Genomic DNA, 20,319 nt, shown 5'->3' with positions numbered 1-20,319 from the left:
ATTTGCACCGAGAGGTACAGATCCCAGTAGTCCTACGGAAGCGGCCGGTCACTAGGATCGGTGCGGCTTGTAGCCCCATTGGGAGGTGCCTCTTCCAATTAGGAATACAGCAAAAATAGAACAAAAGGGCCATCCCTCAGGTCAGTGGACTATCGCACCCAACTCCCTTAGAACTGGACATTGGGATTCATCCCTTTATACTCTGCATAACTACAAGTGTCAAATAGCATTCAACGTCGCCCCGAAAATATACCGAAGGAATAGACTACTCGTGTGGCACTCCTACAGGAATAAGGAGGTACCAAAGGTTACATACCAATAGAACTGGTTTCAAGTGCTAGCCACATCCGACCACACCCTATAAGGCGACATGGATTTCAGATTACAACGTAAGAAAAGGAGCAGAAGAAGTGGCCCGTGGTGGTCACAGCATTACTCACCCCGGTAGCAGCTATAATAATAACGATCCTGATAGTATATAAAGACGACATACATATTCCATGGATCGACCAGGGACACTACATCCCCAAAAGTGGCCAAGGTGAAGGAGCAACCGGTGGTGAGAACAACAATAACTCAAAACAACATGAGGGTGGAGGATAAAACAAAATGGGTGAAATATACAAAATGGAAAGAAGATGGAGAAGATTTTAAGGACAATACATTTGTGCAAATGGTATCAATGTACAAAGAACTAGCAAATGTGTCTGATTGTTATATCTGTACCCACCTACCGACCACTAGCCAGGAGAAAATAAATTACACTCAAATGCCCTTTTCAGAATTCGTGGCATGTAACATATTAGATAATATATTAGGAGGAAATTTAAAAGGAATGAGAACAAGGGAAAGGGAAAAGGAGAGAATAAGAGAAAATATAAACAAAGGAGAAATGAGGAGAAAAAGGGATGACTATGGTTTGGAAGACAAACCTTATGTAGGTGATATGCAAGGAAAATTGGTAGAAAGAGTGTCAAGTAAATTGAAGGAAGAAGATAGAAGGAAAAGGAAGAAGTGTAGGAGATTAGATCCAAAGAAAGGAGAAGAGAATTTATTGAATGCATTTACAACAGAAAGAGGGAAGGGTTACACTGAAAGGGATCATGGCTCAGAACAACGAATACCATGCCTGGCCATAGATACAGAAATAAAGGCACCATGGTGTTTCAAATACTCAAGAGGTAACGCAGACACTAGCAAAAACAGAATTGATGTGGGACATAGTATTTGCAATACAACACTGAGCCTGGACTACAAAAGAAATGACACAACAGGCTTGTCCATAGGCCTGACACCTCCCAAAGGAATATTTATTATATGTGGGACATCGGCATTTTTTAAATTGCCAGCAGGATGGCAAGGTACCTGCTACCTAGCATTCGTGCTACCAAAAATGGCGCATAGAACAGAATTACAGAAGGGGGAAAAGAGAACACTTGGCGGGGTGCGCAGGAAGAGGACCCCAACGTGGGTGGATGAGGTAATAGCAGTAGAGGGGATCATAGTGATGCCATTAGGGATAGCACACTCACAATATGAAATTCACAGATTGGCCGAATTAGTAGAAGGGCTAACCAGCAACACCGCAGCAGCCTTAGGGAACATCACTGAGGAACTCACAGACATGAGGGCAGTTGGAATCCAGAATAGGCTTGCGCTAGACACCATCCTGGCAAAAGAGGGAGGGGTCTGTGCCGTGATCCATCAGGAATGCTGCGTATATACACCGGAAAACAATGGGAATGCTGAATCGAATAGCAGCATGGTTCAGGGGTTGGGGTACCTGGTTGGTAGAGGTACTAGTGATAGGGATCATGGCACTGATAACGCTGTGTGTGCTCTTACCAGTTTGTCCATCCTTCCTGGCCCTACTCTTGAAAAAAAACCTGTGACCAGAAACACACACATAATCGAAGAAAAATATATAAAGATGACAACAGGGACGAGCAAGAGGTAGAAATGAGAGCAATACACCATGACCCTTAGATTTGTCATTGAGTATCAGAGGGCGGAATGTGGAATCACATTTTACAGTTCTTAGGTATGCTAGGCCTAGTGGCCCCTGTGATACACAATGACAATCTCTGCACAGGCCTATCATTAAGTAAAGAGGCCTACAAATGTAATTCGCTACTGCTAGGAACACATTATGTTGCAAGGCTTGCTCTCTGAACAGCCATCATCAAATATCATCGTCATTGCATGCTAGCTGAAGCAATCTCCCTTCTGGAAAGTACCAGTTTGAGCACTAATTTGTTAGACTTTGGCATACCACGAGTTTAATGAGCACTATTAGCCAATAAAGGAAGGTGGTTGTACTTTGAGGATTTCAGGGTACCAGTGAGTGCTGTTGATTTCACACGTCCCCGAAGTCCGTGTGATTGACTGGTACCGAGAGGGCACCTGGCAGTTAAGGTTCTTTTGCTAAGTTCCAGGTGCCTGGCAGGGTCTCTGGTTGTAGCTAGGGGTTAGAACACCTTGGTTACAAGAGAAGGGTGATAAGAGGTGGTCAGGGCAACGCAGAATTTTTATTAGCGTATTAGGTCTTCATCACATTTTAGATATCACATACGTTTTAGCATTTTTAGTATTGCCACATGGTATATATTGCTTATTTATTTTCTTGTGCTTGTGTTTTTTCGTGTGGGAATGCAGTGACCATCCTTCTTCCCCCCTCCCATTGCTCCCCAGGATAGGGCTTTGGGTGTTTTTGGTGTGTGGGTAGGATACACCTTTGCCATCAAGGTTAGTTCCCCCGCTTCTTTGTGGAGAATGCATACCAGACTGAAAGAGGGTTCACCCGTCTGCAAGTGTTTCTGTATGTCATACCTACGGTAAATTCCAGAGGTTTTTCTGCATGAATTAAGCCGCACTTGCCTGCCTCAATCGGAGTCTCTGGCAGAAAGCAAAGGAGTTCATGCACTACACTTACTCAGACTTTCCTGTCTGCCGGGGAACTGGCACCTAAAGCACTCTTTTCTCTCCAAAGGCACTTTGATCCTTGTGTCAAGTGTGTACGCTCTATGGTGAACTAGTATCGCAAGATCTTGTTCCCAGAACGTTGGTTTGACTGAGTGCTTTTCTTGCTTTTTATTAATTATATTGTGCAAGACTGAATGTACATGAGATGTATATGAATGCGAATTCCTAATGTCGTCCATGAGTATGAGCTCTAGGAAATTGTCTCAGAGCCATCCTACAGATTCCTTTGTCCAGTATGAGTGAAATTGTCTTTAACACTGTAGGGACAACTAGTGTATTTACATTCATGGTGAATTATTTTTTTAAATTTTATGACTTCCTTGCCTTTTCAAGTATAATTACAGAAGTTTATGTTGCAAGCAGTCACCAGATAAAGTGAACATTTTTATTACCATGCACAATTTAAATGTCTTGTCTAAATTTACCTTGCTCTCCCAAAATGATTCTGTTATGACCCGTGGAGGGAACATGTTCCCAAACATTTAGTCCGGTTGTCCTAATTTTTGGAATTATTTAAAAAAACATATCACCCTAGCACCACTTTAGTGTCATCAAGTAAAGTTACAGGTTCTTAATGTGCTAAAGTATGGTTTGCAATGATAAGAATTGTGCTATTAATAAACGATATGTGAATGAACACTTACTATTACTGTCCTGGCTACATGTAGTTGAAAGGAACTGCTCCCATTAGGAGTAAATTTCACATGCTTTATGATTCAACTGCTTTTACTAGAAGTTACACCACACAAGAAGTACAATAGGCTGTGGGATTAGGTGTGTGCAAAGAGGAAGGGGGGGGGGGGTTCAATCAAAGTATGACTTCCTCTGCAGACCCTCATGAACAAAGACTTATTAACACCACTGGAACATGACTCCCATTGTATAAGTATTTGTCTCCAACTTTCTGCATCAAATACAATGAAACAGACATGCCAAGTGAACTAGGACTGCTGAAAATTCAATGTTTGAGTTCTTGAGTTTGACAATGGACCGGCGCCTATTTCCAAAATGATCAAAGGTTTTGCAAGGGGTTTGGAACACCACAACTGCACTGTGCCTACTATCCTCCAGCAGCAGACACAGTAGAGAGCAGGAATAGTGTGCTGAAATTGGAAAGATTTGTGCATCCTTTGAGCCGTCCTTGATTGATGCCTACCACTTGTATTATTGGCCAGGAGAAGCATCCCTGACAGTGACCAAACGGTAACAATATATCTGGGAGAGACATTCTAGCTGACGAGTCTTTACCTTAGGACCCAGGCATCAGACTGGATCCAGAGATTTGTCTTTGAGCAGTACCCCTGCGCGCCGTCGGGGGTGTCGGTCGACTCCGCGGGCGTCAGTGGCATCGTGATGACATCATGGTCATAGGTGCCACCCCGGCGTGCTGACGTCAGTTTTTCACGACATTCCAAAGAGTTGATCGTCCATCTGGAAATTTTTGGTACGATTTAGGTAGAACGCCAATGCTCTATTTGGATCCAGGTGGTGGAGACTCGACTCCTCATGAGGGATGTGGGGGTGCATAAAAAGTAGGCAGGTGATTGACTGGCCTAAGTGAAAAGGTGTCACAACTTTGGGAAGGAAGGAAGCCCTGGTACGAAGCACCACCTTGTCAGGATGTACTGCTAGGAACGGTGGCTTCAAAGAGAGCCTGGAGAGTGATGGCAATCAAGGAGGCAGCTATAAGAGTCAGGAGCCGTAGACAGTTGCGGAGCGGCACGAAAGGAGCACACAAAGTATGTGAGGACCAAGTTCATATACCACTGGGGCATTATGAATGGCATAGGAGGAAACATGTGTGAGAGTCCTTTGAGAAACCTCCCAACAATAGGAGATTTGAACAGAGAAGGTTGGTCTGGTAGTCTTAAAAAGGCAGAGTTAGCGGACAGATATTTCTTGAGGGTGCCCAGAGCAGAGCCCTGCAGGGCAAGAGAGAATAAAGAGGAGAATCTCTGAGAGGTGCAGCGAGGGGGATCAACAGACTGGTTGATACGCCATGCCACCAATTTGCTCCAGCAACAGGCGTATACTATTTTGGTGAAGGGATGCCTGGCTGCCAAGATAACATTACAGACTTCGGGCAGAAGGCCGAAAGCCTTCAGCTGCTGCTGCTCAATTTCCATGCAAGGAGGCGGTGACTGGAGAGGGTTAGGTGAATGACCGTCCCCTGTTGTTGCAACAGAAGATCCTCCCAAAGAAGCAGTCTGATTGGAGGACTGATGGCCATGCTCAATAGCTCAGGATACCAGACTCTTTGTGCCCAGTCGGGCCCCACCAGGATTACTTCGGCCCGGTCTTGCCTGATCTTCTTCAGAACTCTGGGCAGAAGTGGTACTGGCGGAAAGGCATACAGGAGGCCTGAGTTTCACTTTTGATGAAAAGCGTCACAGAACGAGTGCTGCCTTGGATACTCCAACGCAAAACAGCTGACATTGTGTGTTCTCTGCAGAGGTGAACAGGGCTAACCAAGGTTCCCCCTACCCCCCCCCCCCCCCACTGTTGAAAGAGACCTTGCCCCACCGTTGGATGGAGATGTCATTCCTGATCGACTATGCAACGACAGCTAAGTTTGTCTGCTCTGAAATTCAGAGAGCTTGCCAGATGTTGAACCACCAGTGAAATGTCCTGGTGTTCCAGCCATGTTCAGAGGCGAAGAGCCTCTTGACAAAGGGTTCACGACCTCCACTCTGCCCTGCTTGTTGCAGTACCACATGGTGTTTTTGTCGGTGAACACACGCACCACCTTCCCTTTGAGTGAGGAAAGGAATGCTGGAGAAGTGTGGCTCAATGGTTAGAGCGGCAGACCCTGAGGCAGAGACCTGGCTCAAGACCAGGGTTCAAGTCCCGCTTCGGCAGGTCTTGGGCTCAATTCCCCTTGACCAGATAATTCTCGCCTCGGTGCCTAATCTAATTCATGGGTCCCACTCTGCAACTCTGGGAAATAGCTTGCTTAATCTCCACAACGGCCCCAACAGCGCTTGGATGCCTGGCTTCACCCTGGGGGTGCTCAGGAGTGGGCGCCTCACAGGGAAAAGCCAGGAGGGGTTCCATAGCGGTATGAGTACAGCGCCTTGAGACCCTAACGGGTGAGTAGTGCGCTATACAAGTGCTAATTTACATTTACAATGCTTTCAATGCAAGTCGGATCACCCTGAGCGCCAAAATGTTGATGTGGAGCCCGGACTCTACCATCCCAGGAGTGACGCATCTGTCAGTACATAGGATCTGGTTGGGGAAGGGAGAGGGATCTGCCATTGACCCAATCTTGATTCAACATCCACCGTTGCAGGTCTTTTGCAGTTCCCTCCAAGATCTGACCCATGTCAGAGATTCCCCTGATGCTGCGCCCACTGGAACTTCAGGTCTCACTACAGCACCCGCATATGCCATCTGGCATGTTGGACCAGCAGGATGCAGGAGGCCATGAGGCCTAGCAGCCTCAGAGTCATTCTCCCCGAAATCCAGGATAGAGGCTGAAACATCAAGACAATATCCTGGACTCGCTTTTCGGGAGAAGCCCGAAACTGCACTGTGTCCAGAACAGCTCCAATGAAAGGGAGCATCTGAGAGGGAGTCAGGTGTGACTTCTGCACATTTATAGTGAACCCCAGCGAATTCAGGAGGTTCACTGTAGTCTGGAGGTGGGAGACAACTTTCTGGGGCGTGGTTGCCTTCAACAGCAAGTCGTCAAGGTAGGGGAACACTGGAATCCGTAACCTGCACAGATGAGCTGCAACCACTACCATCACTTTCATGAACACCCAAGGGGCGCCGGTAAGGCCAAAGGGGAGCACAGTGAACTGAAAGTGCTCATGATCTGCCACAATACGCAAGTAACATCTGTGGGCCACGAGGACGGGAATGTGAAAATGGGCTTCCTGCAAGTCCAACATTACCATCCAGTCTGCAGGGTCCAGGGCAGAAAGGACCTAAGCTAGGGTTAGCATCTTGAACTTCTTCTTGAGAGACAGATTGAGGGACTGGAGATCTAGGATAGGGCGAAGGCCCTTGTCCTTTTTGGGCACCAGGAAGTAGCGGGGAATAACTACAACCTACTTCTTGCGCAGGGACTCTATAGCTCGCTTGGCCAAGAGAGCCTTGACCTTCTTGCAGAGAAGTGCCATATGATCCTCCGATAGATGATCGTGTGATGGTGCCATGGCTGGAGGAGAAGTCTCGAAGGGGAAGGAGTAGCCCCTTTGGACAATTTGTAACACCCACCTGTCCATGGTAATGGATTAACAGTGGGGTAGGCAACGGCGAATCCTGCTGCCAACTGGTTATGGATGTTCTGACAGACTAGGAAGGCTTGGAGACAGAGGAGGGAGCGGGGTGGACAGGGCAGCCTGCTGGCTTTCTGATCCACAAGCTTCTGGGATCCCGTGTCCGCGCAGAGAATGTACAGCATGCACCGGATGGTGGACAGGTGGAAAGGAATGCGGTTGGGTGCCCCTTCCGTAGCCAAGAAAGGAGCAAAAGGTGGACTGTGGGGGCTAGGAGCAGCTGCGAGGCCACGAGACCAAGTTGTGGCCCAGGAATTCTTAAAGCGCTCAAGCGCTGAGTACGCTTTGTCTCCGAAGAGACAGGTACCATCAAAGGGCATGTCCATCAAGGATTGCTGGACATCCTCTGAAAAGCCAGACATCCTCAATCAGGCGTGGTGCCTCGGGGCCACCGTCAATGCAACCGTTCTGCTCAGGGAGTCTGTTGTATCCAGTCCACAATGAATCATGAACTTTGCTGCATCTCTGCCATCTGTAACGGCTTTGGGGAGAACGGTCCGGGCCTTGAGGCAGCAGTTATTGGAATATCGGCCCAAAAGGCATGTGGTGTTCACAGACCCCAGCAGTAGACTGGTGGAAGAAAACATCTTTTTCCCCAAGTTAACCAGTCTTTTTGATTCTCTGTCCGGAGGAGCAGTACGGAATACGCCAGAGGATGGCGAAGCCTGGATGACAAGGCTCTCAGGCGTAGGGTGTTGGGTCAGGAATTTTGGTTCGGTCGGCGCAGGCCAATGGCGGCAGGCAACAGTCCTATTCTCAGGAGCCCCTGTGCTGGGCCTGGACCAGGTACCCAGAAGGACGTCTGTAAAGGGCTTCATTGAAGGGAAAGAGTGGGTCCATATTGGAAGCCCAAGGCTGAAGCACCTTAGTCAGGAGGGTAGTCCCGACTTCCACAGAAGGAAGCTCGAGGTCCAAAACCTCAGCAGCCCTTCCTTCCACCATAGAGTATGACACTCCCTCCTCCGTAGCTACGGTAGGGGGAAAAAGAATGTCAGGGGAGGTGTCTAACCTGCTGGCGTCATCCAAATCCTGAACCCACTCCACGTCCGGGTCAAGCAACCCCTCTACACTACCCAGATATCCATAGCAATAGGGGTCAGGATCAGCACTGGGCCCAGGAGAGCCCATGGAAAACCGAATGTGCGTCGAGTGACGGAACTGGGATCAGCACAGGATCGACGTAGATTGTGGGCCCAACCAACATCAGGAACGTCAATGTCGGACCCGATGCAGGATACAGTGGTGTCCTGTGGAGTCGGAGCTGAAGCCATCGACTTGGAACCCGAGGGGGGCCCTCACCGACTCCCCTGGGCCCGAAGGCGCAGAGGGTTGGTCGGTCTTCCCAAATATGAGGCGCATGGCCTTAAAATTCCTTGAGTTGGGCAGGGGTGCCACCGGCTCCTGGAAAGTCAGGGAGGCGTGGAGCGGACCCAGATGGAGTCATTCTTCCCATGTCACAGCGTTTGAGTGACTGGACAAAGTCGAAGAATGTTTGCCCTTCTTCGACGACATCTTGCGACCCGAATGTCCAGATAACTTGGACGAGGAAGAGTGGTGATGACTCAGTGTCCGGTCTCCTGAGCTTCCTCTCGAAAGAGACCATGAATGACACAGAGTCAAGTGTTGGGCCACCATTTGCTTTAGGGACAGCTCCCTCAAAGCTTTCGGATTCATGACTCAACACTCTGGAGAGCACAACTTCAGGTCATGGTCACACTCCAGACACCAGAAGCACACAAGGGTGACAAGAGTCGCAGAGATGGACTTTGGTCTTTTGGGGCATCCCTTGACGCATCCTAAACTCATCAAAACCAATCTACAAACATTTTGCAGTTAGTCAAAAAATGACTAGGGGTAACTAGAATAGGACTACCAGATATTTTGTTACCGAAGGTAACTAACTTGTACATCTGATAGAGACTTCTAGTTGCAGATTCCATACCTTACAATAGATACCCAAGCAATGTCATCCTCGGTTGTGGGCTGCGAACCAAGATCATACTAGGAGGTCCTGCAGGACCGAACGACAAAAATAGCCGCCCGACAGACCTGACTGTCCATGGAGTAGTACTTAGCAAACATGTGCAGGGACGCCCACGTAGCTGCCTAGCAGATATCCAGGACAGGAACTCCGTGTGCTAATGCAGTGGAAGAAAAAGTTGCTCTGGTGGAACGAGCACGCAAGCCTTCAGGAGGTTGCTTCTTGGCCAAAGCGTAGCACATTTTGATGCAAAGAAGCACCCATCGAGAGACGGTACGCTTTTGCACTGCCTTCCCTTTTATCGCACCCATATACCCAACAAAGAGTTGATCGTCCACCCGGAAATCTTTAGTACGATTAAGGTAGAATTCCAATGCTTTTTGGGTCCAGACAGTGGAGTCTCTCCTCCTCATGGGAAGGATGTGGGGGTGCGTAGGAAGAGTGATGGACTGGCCTACATGAAAGGCTGTAACCAACTTAGGAAGGAAGGAAGCCCTAGTGCGCAACACAACTTTGTCAGGGTGCATAGACAAGTATGGAGGTTTTGAGGAAAGGGCCTGAAGCTCACTCACCCTGTGAGGAGAGGTGATAGCGACTAGAAGGACAGTTTTGAAGGCGAGGAGCCGCAAGGGACAATTATGCATTGGCTCAAAGGGGGTACACATCAAGTAAGTACAAGATTAAGGTACCACTGAGGCATGATAAATGGAGTGGGAGGAAATAAATGGGTGGGCCCTTTGAGAAATCTACTCACAATAGGAGATTTAAAGAGTGAGGGCTGATCAGGTAGCCTAAGAAAAGCTGAAATGGCAGATAAATACCCTTTAAGGGTGCCCAAAGCAGAGCCCTGCTGATCCAAATAAAGCATGAACAGAAGAACCTCAGATAGAGGGGTGGAAAAGGGATCAACAGATTTGCTGGTACACCATGCCACAAATTTATTCCAACGACAGGCGTATACCGTTTTGGTGGATGGACGCCTGGCTGCCAAGATAACATTGCAGACCTCGGGTGGCAGGGCAAAAGCTGTCAACTAGCGTAGGTCAATCTCCACGCATGAAGGTGGAGGTTTGACAGGTTCAGGTGAAGAACCGTCCCCTGTTGCTGCGACAGAAGATCCGCCCAAAGAGAGTGCAGGATCGACGGACATGCTCAATAGCTCTGGATACCATACTCTCCGTGCCCAGTCCGGAGCCACCAAGATGACTTGGGCCCAGTCGTTCCTGATTTTCTTGAGAACTCTGGGCAGAAGAGGGATAGGCAGGAAGGCGTGAAGGAGGCCGGAGTTCCACTCGAGACAAAAAGCGTCTCTGAGCAAGTGCTGCCTTGGAAACTCCAACGTGCAAAACAGCTGACATTGCACGTTCTCTGCGGAGGCGAACAGATCTAACCAAGGCTCTCCCCTCTGTTGAAAGAGACCTTGTGCCACCTCCAGATGGAGACGCCATTCGGGATCAGCTGTGCATCGACAGCTGAGTTCGTCCGCTCTGGCATTGAGGGAGCCCGCAAGATGTTGAACCATCAGGGTAATGCCCTGATGTTCCAGCCATGTCCAGAGGCGTAGTGCCTCCGGACAAAGGGTCCAGGACCCTACTCTGTCCTGTTCCCTGGAGTACCACAGGGTGGCAGTATTGTCTGTAAACACCTGCATTACTTTCCCTTTGAGAGAGGGAAGGAATGCTTTCAACGCAAGCCTGATCGCCCGGAGCTCCAGCAGATTTATATGGACCCCTCTGATCGCCACCTCTCCCATGTGGCCGCCCCAACCCAGAAGTGACGCATCTGTCACTATAGGGAGATCTGGTTGGGGAAGGGAGAGGGATCTGCTGTGGACCCAATTTGGATTCAAAAGCCACCATTACAGGTCTTTCGCTGTTCCCTCCGAGATCTGGACCAGTTGGGAGAGATTCCCCTGATGCTGCACCCACTGGAACTTCAGGTCCCACTGCAGAGCCCGCATATGCCACCGGGCATGTGTTACTAGCAGGATTCAGGAGGCCATGAGGCCCAGCAGTCTCAGAGTCAGTCTCACTGAAACCCAACACCGAGGGTGAAAGATTGGAATCATAGCCTGAATGCCTTGGACTCGTTTTTCCGGAGGATAAGCCCGAAACTGCACTGTCCAGAACTGCTCCGATGAAAGGGAGCGACTGATAGGGTGTCAGGTGTCAAGGATGCGGCCGGTGCGGATCCACGCATGGATGCGGAGGTGACCTCGTTGGCCGGGCCCAAAGCCGCCGGTGCGGAACCCGAAGGCCCCTCAGCCAAACCCCTTGGGCCCAAAGGCGCTGTATCTGGGTCGGCCCGGCAAACTCGGGGAAGCGCAGAGCCGACCCAGATGCAGGCTCCAAGGACAGAGGCCTAGTGCGTGGACGCTCTTCCCGCGTCGGCCGAGCGACAGGCGAAGTCAGAGAGCGATGGGACTTCTTCCATGACTACTTTTTACCTTGACCCGAGGATTTAGAAGACGATGAGTGGTGATGACTCCGCGACCGATCTCGAGACCTTCCTCTCGAACGAGACCAGGACCTATGTGGAGTCGAGTGATGGGCCACCATTAGCTTTAGGAACCGCTCCCTCAAAACCTTTGTGTGCATGGCCCGGCACTCGGAGCACGACTTCGGGTCGTGGTTGAGCTCGAGACACCACAGACAAACCCGATGAGGATCTGTCACCGACATCATCCGATGACAGCCCTCACATGGTTTGAACCCGGTCTTCGGGGACAACCTTGACGCTCCAAAGTCGCACAGAAAAAAACTAGACAAAACGGTTGAATTCGGCCAAAAAATAGCCAGGGTAGCTCTTCTCTGGATCAGCACGTGGCGCGGAAAGAAAAGAACTGACGTCACTGCACGAGGGTGGTGTCTATATACTACTCCAGATGTCATCACGACGACAATGACGGCCACGGAGTCGACCAACACCACCTGCCAACACGCAGGAGTATTGCTCGAAGAAAAATCTCTGGATCCAGTCTGACGCCTGGGGAAAAATGTAAGGTAAGGAATCTGCAACTAGAAGTCTCTATCAGATCCCACATTCATGATATGGTGGTAAACAGTGCCCCATTTATCAACACGTTTTGTAATACTGATCTGAAATGTCTGATCGAGCCTATAGCAGTGTAGCATATTTGCTGTTCTACAAACTCCATTAAACACAGACCGATCAATTCTTAGGAAACAAGTTGAAAGGTGTGATGCACTTGTAGCGGAAATATGACTATCCAGCACGCCCGAGGGTATCATAATGGTAAGAGAGCTCAGGTGGTTAATGTGCTTACTGCAGAGATATGGGTGTAATCTGTTGACCACAAGCTTGAATCATCATAAAATACCTTAGGTTGCTCAAGCCCTTTTGCTGGAGAATGCATAGTGTAGGCTTGTAGATCACGTTTGTATCCAAGATTTCTCAATGGAGTAATTCATTTCTTGCAGATTCTTGTGCAATTTTTATTTCACAAATTCCAACCCTAGTAAAATAGCTTGTTGGGTTAGATCCCAACACCAAATTCCAGTCCTAGTAAAAAAGGTCACAGGGTTGAGTACGTGCTTCTTTGTAAGTGCAGGTTAGGGTAACATTGCAGCACTCGTCGCAGGGAGGTATTAAGCCCACTTGCATCTTTTCAGTGGCACTCAGGTGAACAAAAAAATAGAGGTGATCAGGGCCAGCTCAGGGGTGGTGCGAGCGGGCAATAAAAATGTCAAGATAACTCTGGTGCTTAATAGTCCTGCTGGAGAGAGATCAGAGTTTTGTTTAGTGCAACTTTTAAATCATCATAAAGTAGCGTGGAGTGTTAATATGCCTGCTGCAAAGCACAGGCAAAACGCAGACCACAAAGTGCATATAATGTAAATAGTTCAGTGGGTTACTGCTTTAATCAGAGATCCTTTTGTTACTTGCAGTTTATAGGTTTAAATCCTAATATAAAATAATGAGTTATTAACCCAAAGAGCTGCACGCAAACTGCAAGGGATATAGCGTTATTTTTCCACATTCTTTCGTTATCCCGATGTAGCAAAAAGGTTTAATTTAGGTAGAAATACATTCTTATTAGTAAATACAACCCCCAACCACGGGTGTTACGTTTTAGAACATGAGTGTGCTTTTCCAGACTAAGCACTCTTGAACTATACTGCCTACCTGTATGGATGGCATGTGACCCCTATTCCCTGTAGTCCTCTAACAATTCCTATACCCTGATTTACGCACATACAATTTATTGTCTCTGTATAACGTGTGATGTAAAGTGCTCTCACAACCTACACTCATTTGAGTGCAGCTATAAAACAAAAGAAATGCATGTGAGTGATGATGGAGCCTTGTGGGGCACTGTAAAAGGGTGGTGGTGAAGGAATCAGCTGAGAACCAGGTCATTGGTGGGCGCCAACAGACATTGTTGCACGGGGTGCCACCAGCCCTGAAGCTGGCCCTGGACATGGTCAGTGAGGAACACTTCCCTATAATCTCATCACTATGTACTTCAGTCATGCTGAGTCTCCTCTTCTAGTCTCTGCAGTTGCTATTGTGTCCACAGTCTTTACACCAGCATACATGCAGGATGGACCTGAGCTCCTGCTTCATTATGAAGGCTCCCTATAAACAATGTAGTATTCCTCTGCTTCCTTCAAGTTTCAGCAACAGGAAGTTGTATATTCTCTACTTTTCAAAGGAAGACCACAATAATTCTGCCTCTTTCCCCAGCCTTCCTGAACACAGGTGAGCAGAGCTCCTTCAAGTAAAAGATGTATCCAGTACAGTTGCAGTAGGCCTCTAACAAAGTAGTCACTAAAATTGAAAGCTGCCTCCCATCGTTTGAAGGAATCTGAAATCCAAAGTATATTTCCTTCGGGTGTGTCAGACTCTGGGAAACTAGGCTTCGGGGTAATAGCCACTCAGCTTTTGTTGGTGGGGTCCAGAAATCTCTGGTCAATAGGGTCCTGTTAAGTTTTCCAGCAAAACAAGACACAGAGTGCAGGGGATGGGCAGGTAGCTCACCAGTAAGGTTTACAGCTCCAGCTAGGTAGCTGGCTACACAGTCCTTGTTTGTGATAATTTTTAAGCCATCAGGCTGACTTGCTGGAACTAAATTAGTCCCGTTCAGGGGATGTGAACTGAAGCCTTGAAACACGCCATTAGCTTTACAATGGTTTCTACAGAGAAGGAAAAAGAGGTAGCAGTGCAGGGAGACCGTGGAAGGACAGCAGCGCTGACTCCCACAAATCCTCTTGCAGCACACACTACAACTACAAAGGGCAAAAAAAAATCTGCACTCCCCTAATAGTTGGCTGTGACTCACCATTAGAGGGCCATGGTCTTATCATGGGAAGATGTGTCACCCTTGTTAAGAGTACAATTTTTGATATACTATCACTAAAAACAATCTACCACACTGCTGGTGAGCAAGACACCTGCCATGAATACCAGATGAGGAATGTACGTTTAAATTTCGAAATTAAGTGAGAAAATAAACTTTGAAATTGAACGCAGTCCATACATTTGGCCATTGTCAATTTCAAAGCCAGAAGTTAGGAATTGTGTCAAATTTTCTAATATTTGAAATTTTCTTTAAGGATGAAACTTTTGCTGTAAGGTATATTAACCCTAAATCCCACAGTAAGCTTAATGAATCATTTACCCCTTACAGTTCTATACTTAAACCCTAGTTCACAACCCATTGCCCTAACACCAATCTCCTCATCTATTCATTCCTTTCTGTAACACTATGCCTAATCGACACCCAGTCACATCCTGTGCCATTTTCCAAAACTCTAATCTCATCTCTTACCCTTACCACGTATCTAACATTAATCCTGTCATTTCTTCTCAATCCTAGCCCAAATGGTTAACATACTGCCAACCCCATCCTTCTTCCAAACTGTACACACATTCCTATCCCTAACTCTTATAACACCCTTGTTAGAAATTGGATCTCTATTTGGCAGAGGTATGCACCCTGTCCAAGTAGGGACCACAATCCTAGTCAGGATAGGTAACATCACAGCCTAAATGATCCTGTGCTCATCCGCCAGTAGCTTGGCACAGAGAAGACAGGCTTAACTTAGAAAGCATTGTGTAAAGTATTTGTGCAATAACTCATACAATAACTGAAAACACCACAAAAAGTACTCCACACCAGTTTAGGATAATATTTATCTGAATAAAATAAGACCAAAATGACAAATCTAATATGCACAAGTCAAGATATCACTTTTTAAAGGTTTAAATGAGTCTCAATCCACAAGAAACAGTGGTTGGATTCTTTTAACAAAGTAACTGCGATGCATCAAAAATGAGGCAAGGAGGCCGCAGAGGAGATGTGTTGAAAAGTAAAGCGATGCGTCAATTTTTGCGGCACAGCAAAGGCAATGCATGGTTTCTTCCCATGCTGCAAGGCGATGCATTGGTTTCCAGGAGTGCAGCCTTGGTTCCTCACTGTGATTCAGGGATATTTTGATGCCCAAGGATGATGCGCAGAAAATCCAGAACGTGTTGGAAAATGCAACAGGCGCTGCGTCAATCCGGCAGGCGATGCAGTAATTTTCCAGCCGTGAGACAGGCGCTGCGGCGATTCTGGCAGGTGTTGCATCATTTTGCAGGCGTTGATTTTCCAAAGCGCTGGATTTCCTTCTCTTTGGTGAAGTCTTTGATAGCTCTGAGACCTCAGAACAGGAGGCAAGCTCAATCCAAGCCCTGGGAGAGCCACTTGCGGAGGAAGGCAGAGCCCTTTCCAGCAGTCTGGGACCAGCAGGCTGCAGGGCAACAAGCAGGCCAGCAGTCCTTTCGGCAAAGCAGTCCAGGATGTGTCCTTTGGGCAGCCTGGTAGTCCCTCTGAAGGATTCCAGTTGTAGGTCCATGTATCGGATTTGGTGGGGTTACAGACCCAGTATTTGAAGTACAAGACCACCCTTCCTGCCCAGGGAAACCCATCTGTAGTAGATGAATGCAGATGGAGCTGAGTGTGTCCTGTGTTTATGGCTGTCTGGGTGGAATGCACAAAGGAAGCTTGTCAACCAGCACAGACCAGGTGTGGATTGGAGTCAGGCTGGCAGGCACAGATGGCGATAAGTGCAGAGCAATGCCTCCTTTCTAACAGTGTTGTTTCTGAAATAGTAATGTAGACTCCATCTTCACTAGTGAGTAGTATTTCTCACTACCATTCCAACCATGACAAGTCTATTCCTATCAAATCAGAAATTACCAATTAGAAACATAAGGGAATTTCTAATGCTGGCCTATGAGAAGAGCAGGCTTCACAGTAGTGAAAAACGACCGTGGAAGTTTTTCACTACTAGAACATATAAAACTTACAAGTACATGTCCTGCTTTTTACTTACATAGCACCCTGCCCTATGGGTTACCTAGGACTGACTTTAGGGGTGACATATGTAAGGAAAGGGGAATTTAAAAGCTTGGCAAATAGTTTTAAATGACAAGTTGAACTGAAAATGAAACTGCACATACAGACCTAGCAATGGCAGACCTGAGACATGATTAGCGGGCTACTTATAGGGTGGAACAATCAGTGCTGCAGGCCCACTAGTAGCATTTCATTTACAGGCCCTGAGCACATTCAGTGCACTTTACTAGGGACCTACAAGTACATTAAATATGCCAATAGGGTATGAGCCAATGTTACCATGTTTTAGAAAGACAGCATATGCACTTTAAAACTAGTTAGCAATGATAAAGTGCACAGAGTCCTTAAGCCAACAAAAAGAGGACAGAAAAAGAGGAGGAAGGCAAAAGGTATGGGGTGACCCCTCAGAGTGGGCCATTTTCCAACAAGCCCTTTCACTATCAACTTCTAAAGCTTGCTCTTGCCCTAATCTTTAACTTTAGCCTACAACCAACCAAAACCCTCTCCCTAATTTTTAATGCTTTCTACATTTTGTTTTTAGAGCCTGCTTTTTTCCTAACTTTTTGTCTGCTAACCACTTTTTTTTTATATAACTATTTTGGGAATATTGATTTTCCCAGTTATTTTTTAAATCGAGAACCAAATACCCAACATATCAGGTCATCAAATATGAAAAGCAGACCGTCACAGTGACACACAGAATTTTGCCACTACATGCCTCATGATCACATGTTTGGCTTGTGTATCATACACAATTAAATTGTTTTCTCTATTTGTATGCTCACTTACATCTTATCTCCTAAAAACGGGTTACCATCTACTGCGCTATTTGTGGCATTTGGTGGAACCTCTGGGTAGTATTGGAGGAGTGCAATTTTACCTTTGCATTATTAAGCGCATATACTAGGAAAATGTGAATTATATTGTTGAATACCGTGGGCATATTAATCATATAATTTGTAGCAGGTAACCACATTTAGCCTTTGTTAGCATTACCCAAGCTAACATGCTCTGTAACTTGAGTTAGCCGAATTTTTATTGCCATTTTCAGCGTTGTACTATACAAGCTTAAGGCCAAGAGGCCTACACATCCCCTTTCTGCTGGTTTGCACGTTGTGTTTCCCACTGCAGATGCTGTGTTTCCCAGACTCCTTTTTAGCCGGTGCATAGTTTACTGTTATGTATTAGATGACTGATAGTGAGGTTCTCATCGGAAGATGTTTCGAGGAGTGACCTGTAGCAAGAGCGGAATGTTCGCGACAGTCTGTCCAGTGTAAGAATGCAAGGACATAGCCTTGCATGGACCATTGTGTTGCCCTGAGAAAGAGGGATGATTATCTACCACAGAGTCTGAAGTAATATGACTGGATCTTGAGCATGAGAACAAGGTGCAATGCTGAAAAGTGTCTTGTTGTATAATAACTGTGTATTCCTTAGAGATGCTTGCAGACTTCAAACTGATAAAATCGTTTCTTACCTCTGCTGCTCTCTACTCCGTGTGCAAAAGCTTAATGCATAAACATTCATACATTCTCATCAGAAACACTTACCTTATTTGTCCAACCAGAGACCCATTCCGACCAAAACTTGCTTAATTTAGATTAGTGGTTTCCTTTATGAAACATACAAGTTGCATATTCTGTATTCTTTGTGGAGTTCTTGATAATGTTCTATTTTTCTTTATCTAGGAATATGGGCTTATCGATCAGCTAAACTTGGAATAATGCTACTTAAATCTAAATACCTAATGACCTTACTGTAACTCTTGTTAATAAATCATTTTAACTCATTTTAATTCTGTTGTTTCTATGAAGACTCATTGGTCTTCACTGTTAATGGAAATGTATGTAAATGATTGCTCCTAGGTGTCTTTCTACGTTGACAAAAAGGTCCATGTAAACTATTGGCGAGGTTTGCATAATGATTACAACCAACGTTTTAGATTTAAGAATCCCTCCTTCATCAGCATGTGCTGCAGATGCCCATCAAATAAAAAATTACAAGGATCTGCAAGACTTAAATGTAGTCCAAATGATTAAGAAAAGTGAAATGACATCAATATGCTAATAAAAAAAAGTTTTTAATTACAATTTAGTCTGTTAACATACTGTACAAAGCACTTAATTAGCTAAAATTAGAATTGAAATATTTCAATCAAGTGTCCAACTGCTTCATCTGTACATGTGGCTAGGTTTTCATAAAAAGTCATCAGGATCGTCTTCTGAAAAAAAGACAAGAAAACGGGTATAAGGAAAAAGTACAAACTGTCAAATTATACTATAGTTTAAAAAAACGTACTAGTAGCAGAAAAATGCTTGTTCTGATGTCATGCACCTTTATAGTATTGTTCCTTGAGGTCAGAAAGGCGATTGCATGATTAATGATGTGATGGTAACATAAAATGATTTAAATCCCAATTATTCATAATCCTTGGTAGACATACGCAACATTTCTGTAGGCTGATGAGAAGGTTGATCTTGATGTTTGGGCAAGATGGATACTGCTTTATTTTAGGCCTTTTTTTTAAATACGGCAGTAAAGAACAGGCAGGCATTTATTGAAGTACAGTAAGACGTACTAGCAAGAGGAGATATGCTCTTGATCCAAGCCCTTTAATTAGCAGAAGATCGTTTTTTGGGTTTTCAACAGTTGGCCTGACAACTATATAGCACCCAATGTGCTCTATTTTACCATCAGGTGTACTATTCATCGCTCCACCTATACACTTCACCATTACAAAATGCTATGTTAATCCACAAAGGACACTCGGGGCTTCTACAATGAGACTATCGTTACATACTTTACAAAGACTCCCCTAAAACAGTCAGAATAGGTCAATTACAACATTACTTATGTTTGACTTACAAATAGATTGGCTAATTAAAGCTTGAATGAGGCACGTGCATGGCATACAAATGTTAAGTCTATTGGCTTTTCTAATGCTTGTTGTGTACTAAGGAGCAAAGAGAGACAAAGGCACATAAACCTAATTTCTTTCCCACAGCATCCGTTTTCCAGATGCATTTCTCAGCACTCATTTCCCTGTGTTGCAGAGTTGCTCAAAAACAGATAAATGTGGAAGCAATCTTGTTACACAAACAATTCAAGAGTAAGTAGAATATCATTCAAAAATTGACTGCATGCTTATAAACGGTCATTGAGCGGTATCGCAGACCTGGGGAAGGATTTTGGGCAATGTTGTTTGAAAAATGGAGCTACAGCAATTATATCACTCTTTTCTTGTAGCATCCATTTTCACCGCTCACTACTCGGTGCTACCCAGCTCAACCACTGATTTGTGAGGTAATGCATTAAAGTGAAGACAGAAGCACAGCTAACAGAAAGATGTGAAACTAAAACACCCTCTGGGATGTTCCAAGGTGTGATTAACTGTCTCAGAAATGGCCGAAAGATAGGCAGTAAAGGGCTAAAGTATCCTGAGCCAATGTCCCTTAAAGTAAGTGTAGAGTACAAACGGTTTGTAATTAGTGGCGCAGCGCAATACACATCAGACATAATAAAAATGGACTCAAGCAAGGCTTTGTGCTAGCTGAGACGCCGTCCAACCATTTCTCATTATCCAACAGATCACAATTATTTGGTTTTCAATTTAGCGTTATTGTTAAGTGTCCGTCCACAGGACTGAGTGCTATTTTTGTGAAACCGTACCAACTACACTTGCCCCCTACTCCAAGTTGTTAGAGGGA

General features: G+C 45.9%; 1 protein-coding gene across 1 annotated transcript in view; it reads right to left on the bottom strand.

Annotated features, from left to right (window-relative positions):
- Positions 1 to 18,673: 18,673 nt before the first annotated feature.
- HAUS6 (HAUS augmin like complex subunit 6) overlaps positions 18,674 to 20,319 on the bottom strand; it is a 356,865-nt gene continuing 355,219 nt past the window's right edge. The window contains exon 21 of the mRNA XM_069239436.1: positions 18,674 to 18,833. Within this exon, the coding sequence (XP_069095537.1) occupies positions 18,808 to 18,833 (26 nt within the window). The 3' untranslated portion in view covers positions 18,674 to 18,807. The remainder of the gene's footprint in view (positions 18,834 to 20,319) is intronic.

This window comes from Pleurodeles waltl, chromosome 1_2 (genome assembly GCF_031143425.1).
Source record: "Pleurodeles waltl isolate 20211129_DDA chromosome 1_2, aPleWal1.hap1.20221129, whole genome shotgun sequence".
NCBI lineage: Eukaryota > Metazoa > Chordata > Amphibia > Caudata > Salamandridae > Pleurodeles > Pleurodeles waltl.
The sequence above is the reverse complement of the archived record's forward strand: the minus strand, read 5'-3'. Positions and strand labels throughout refer to the sequence as shown.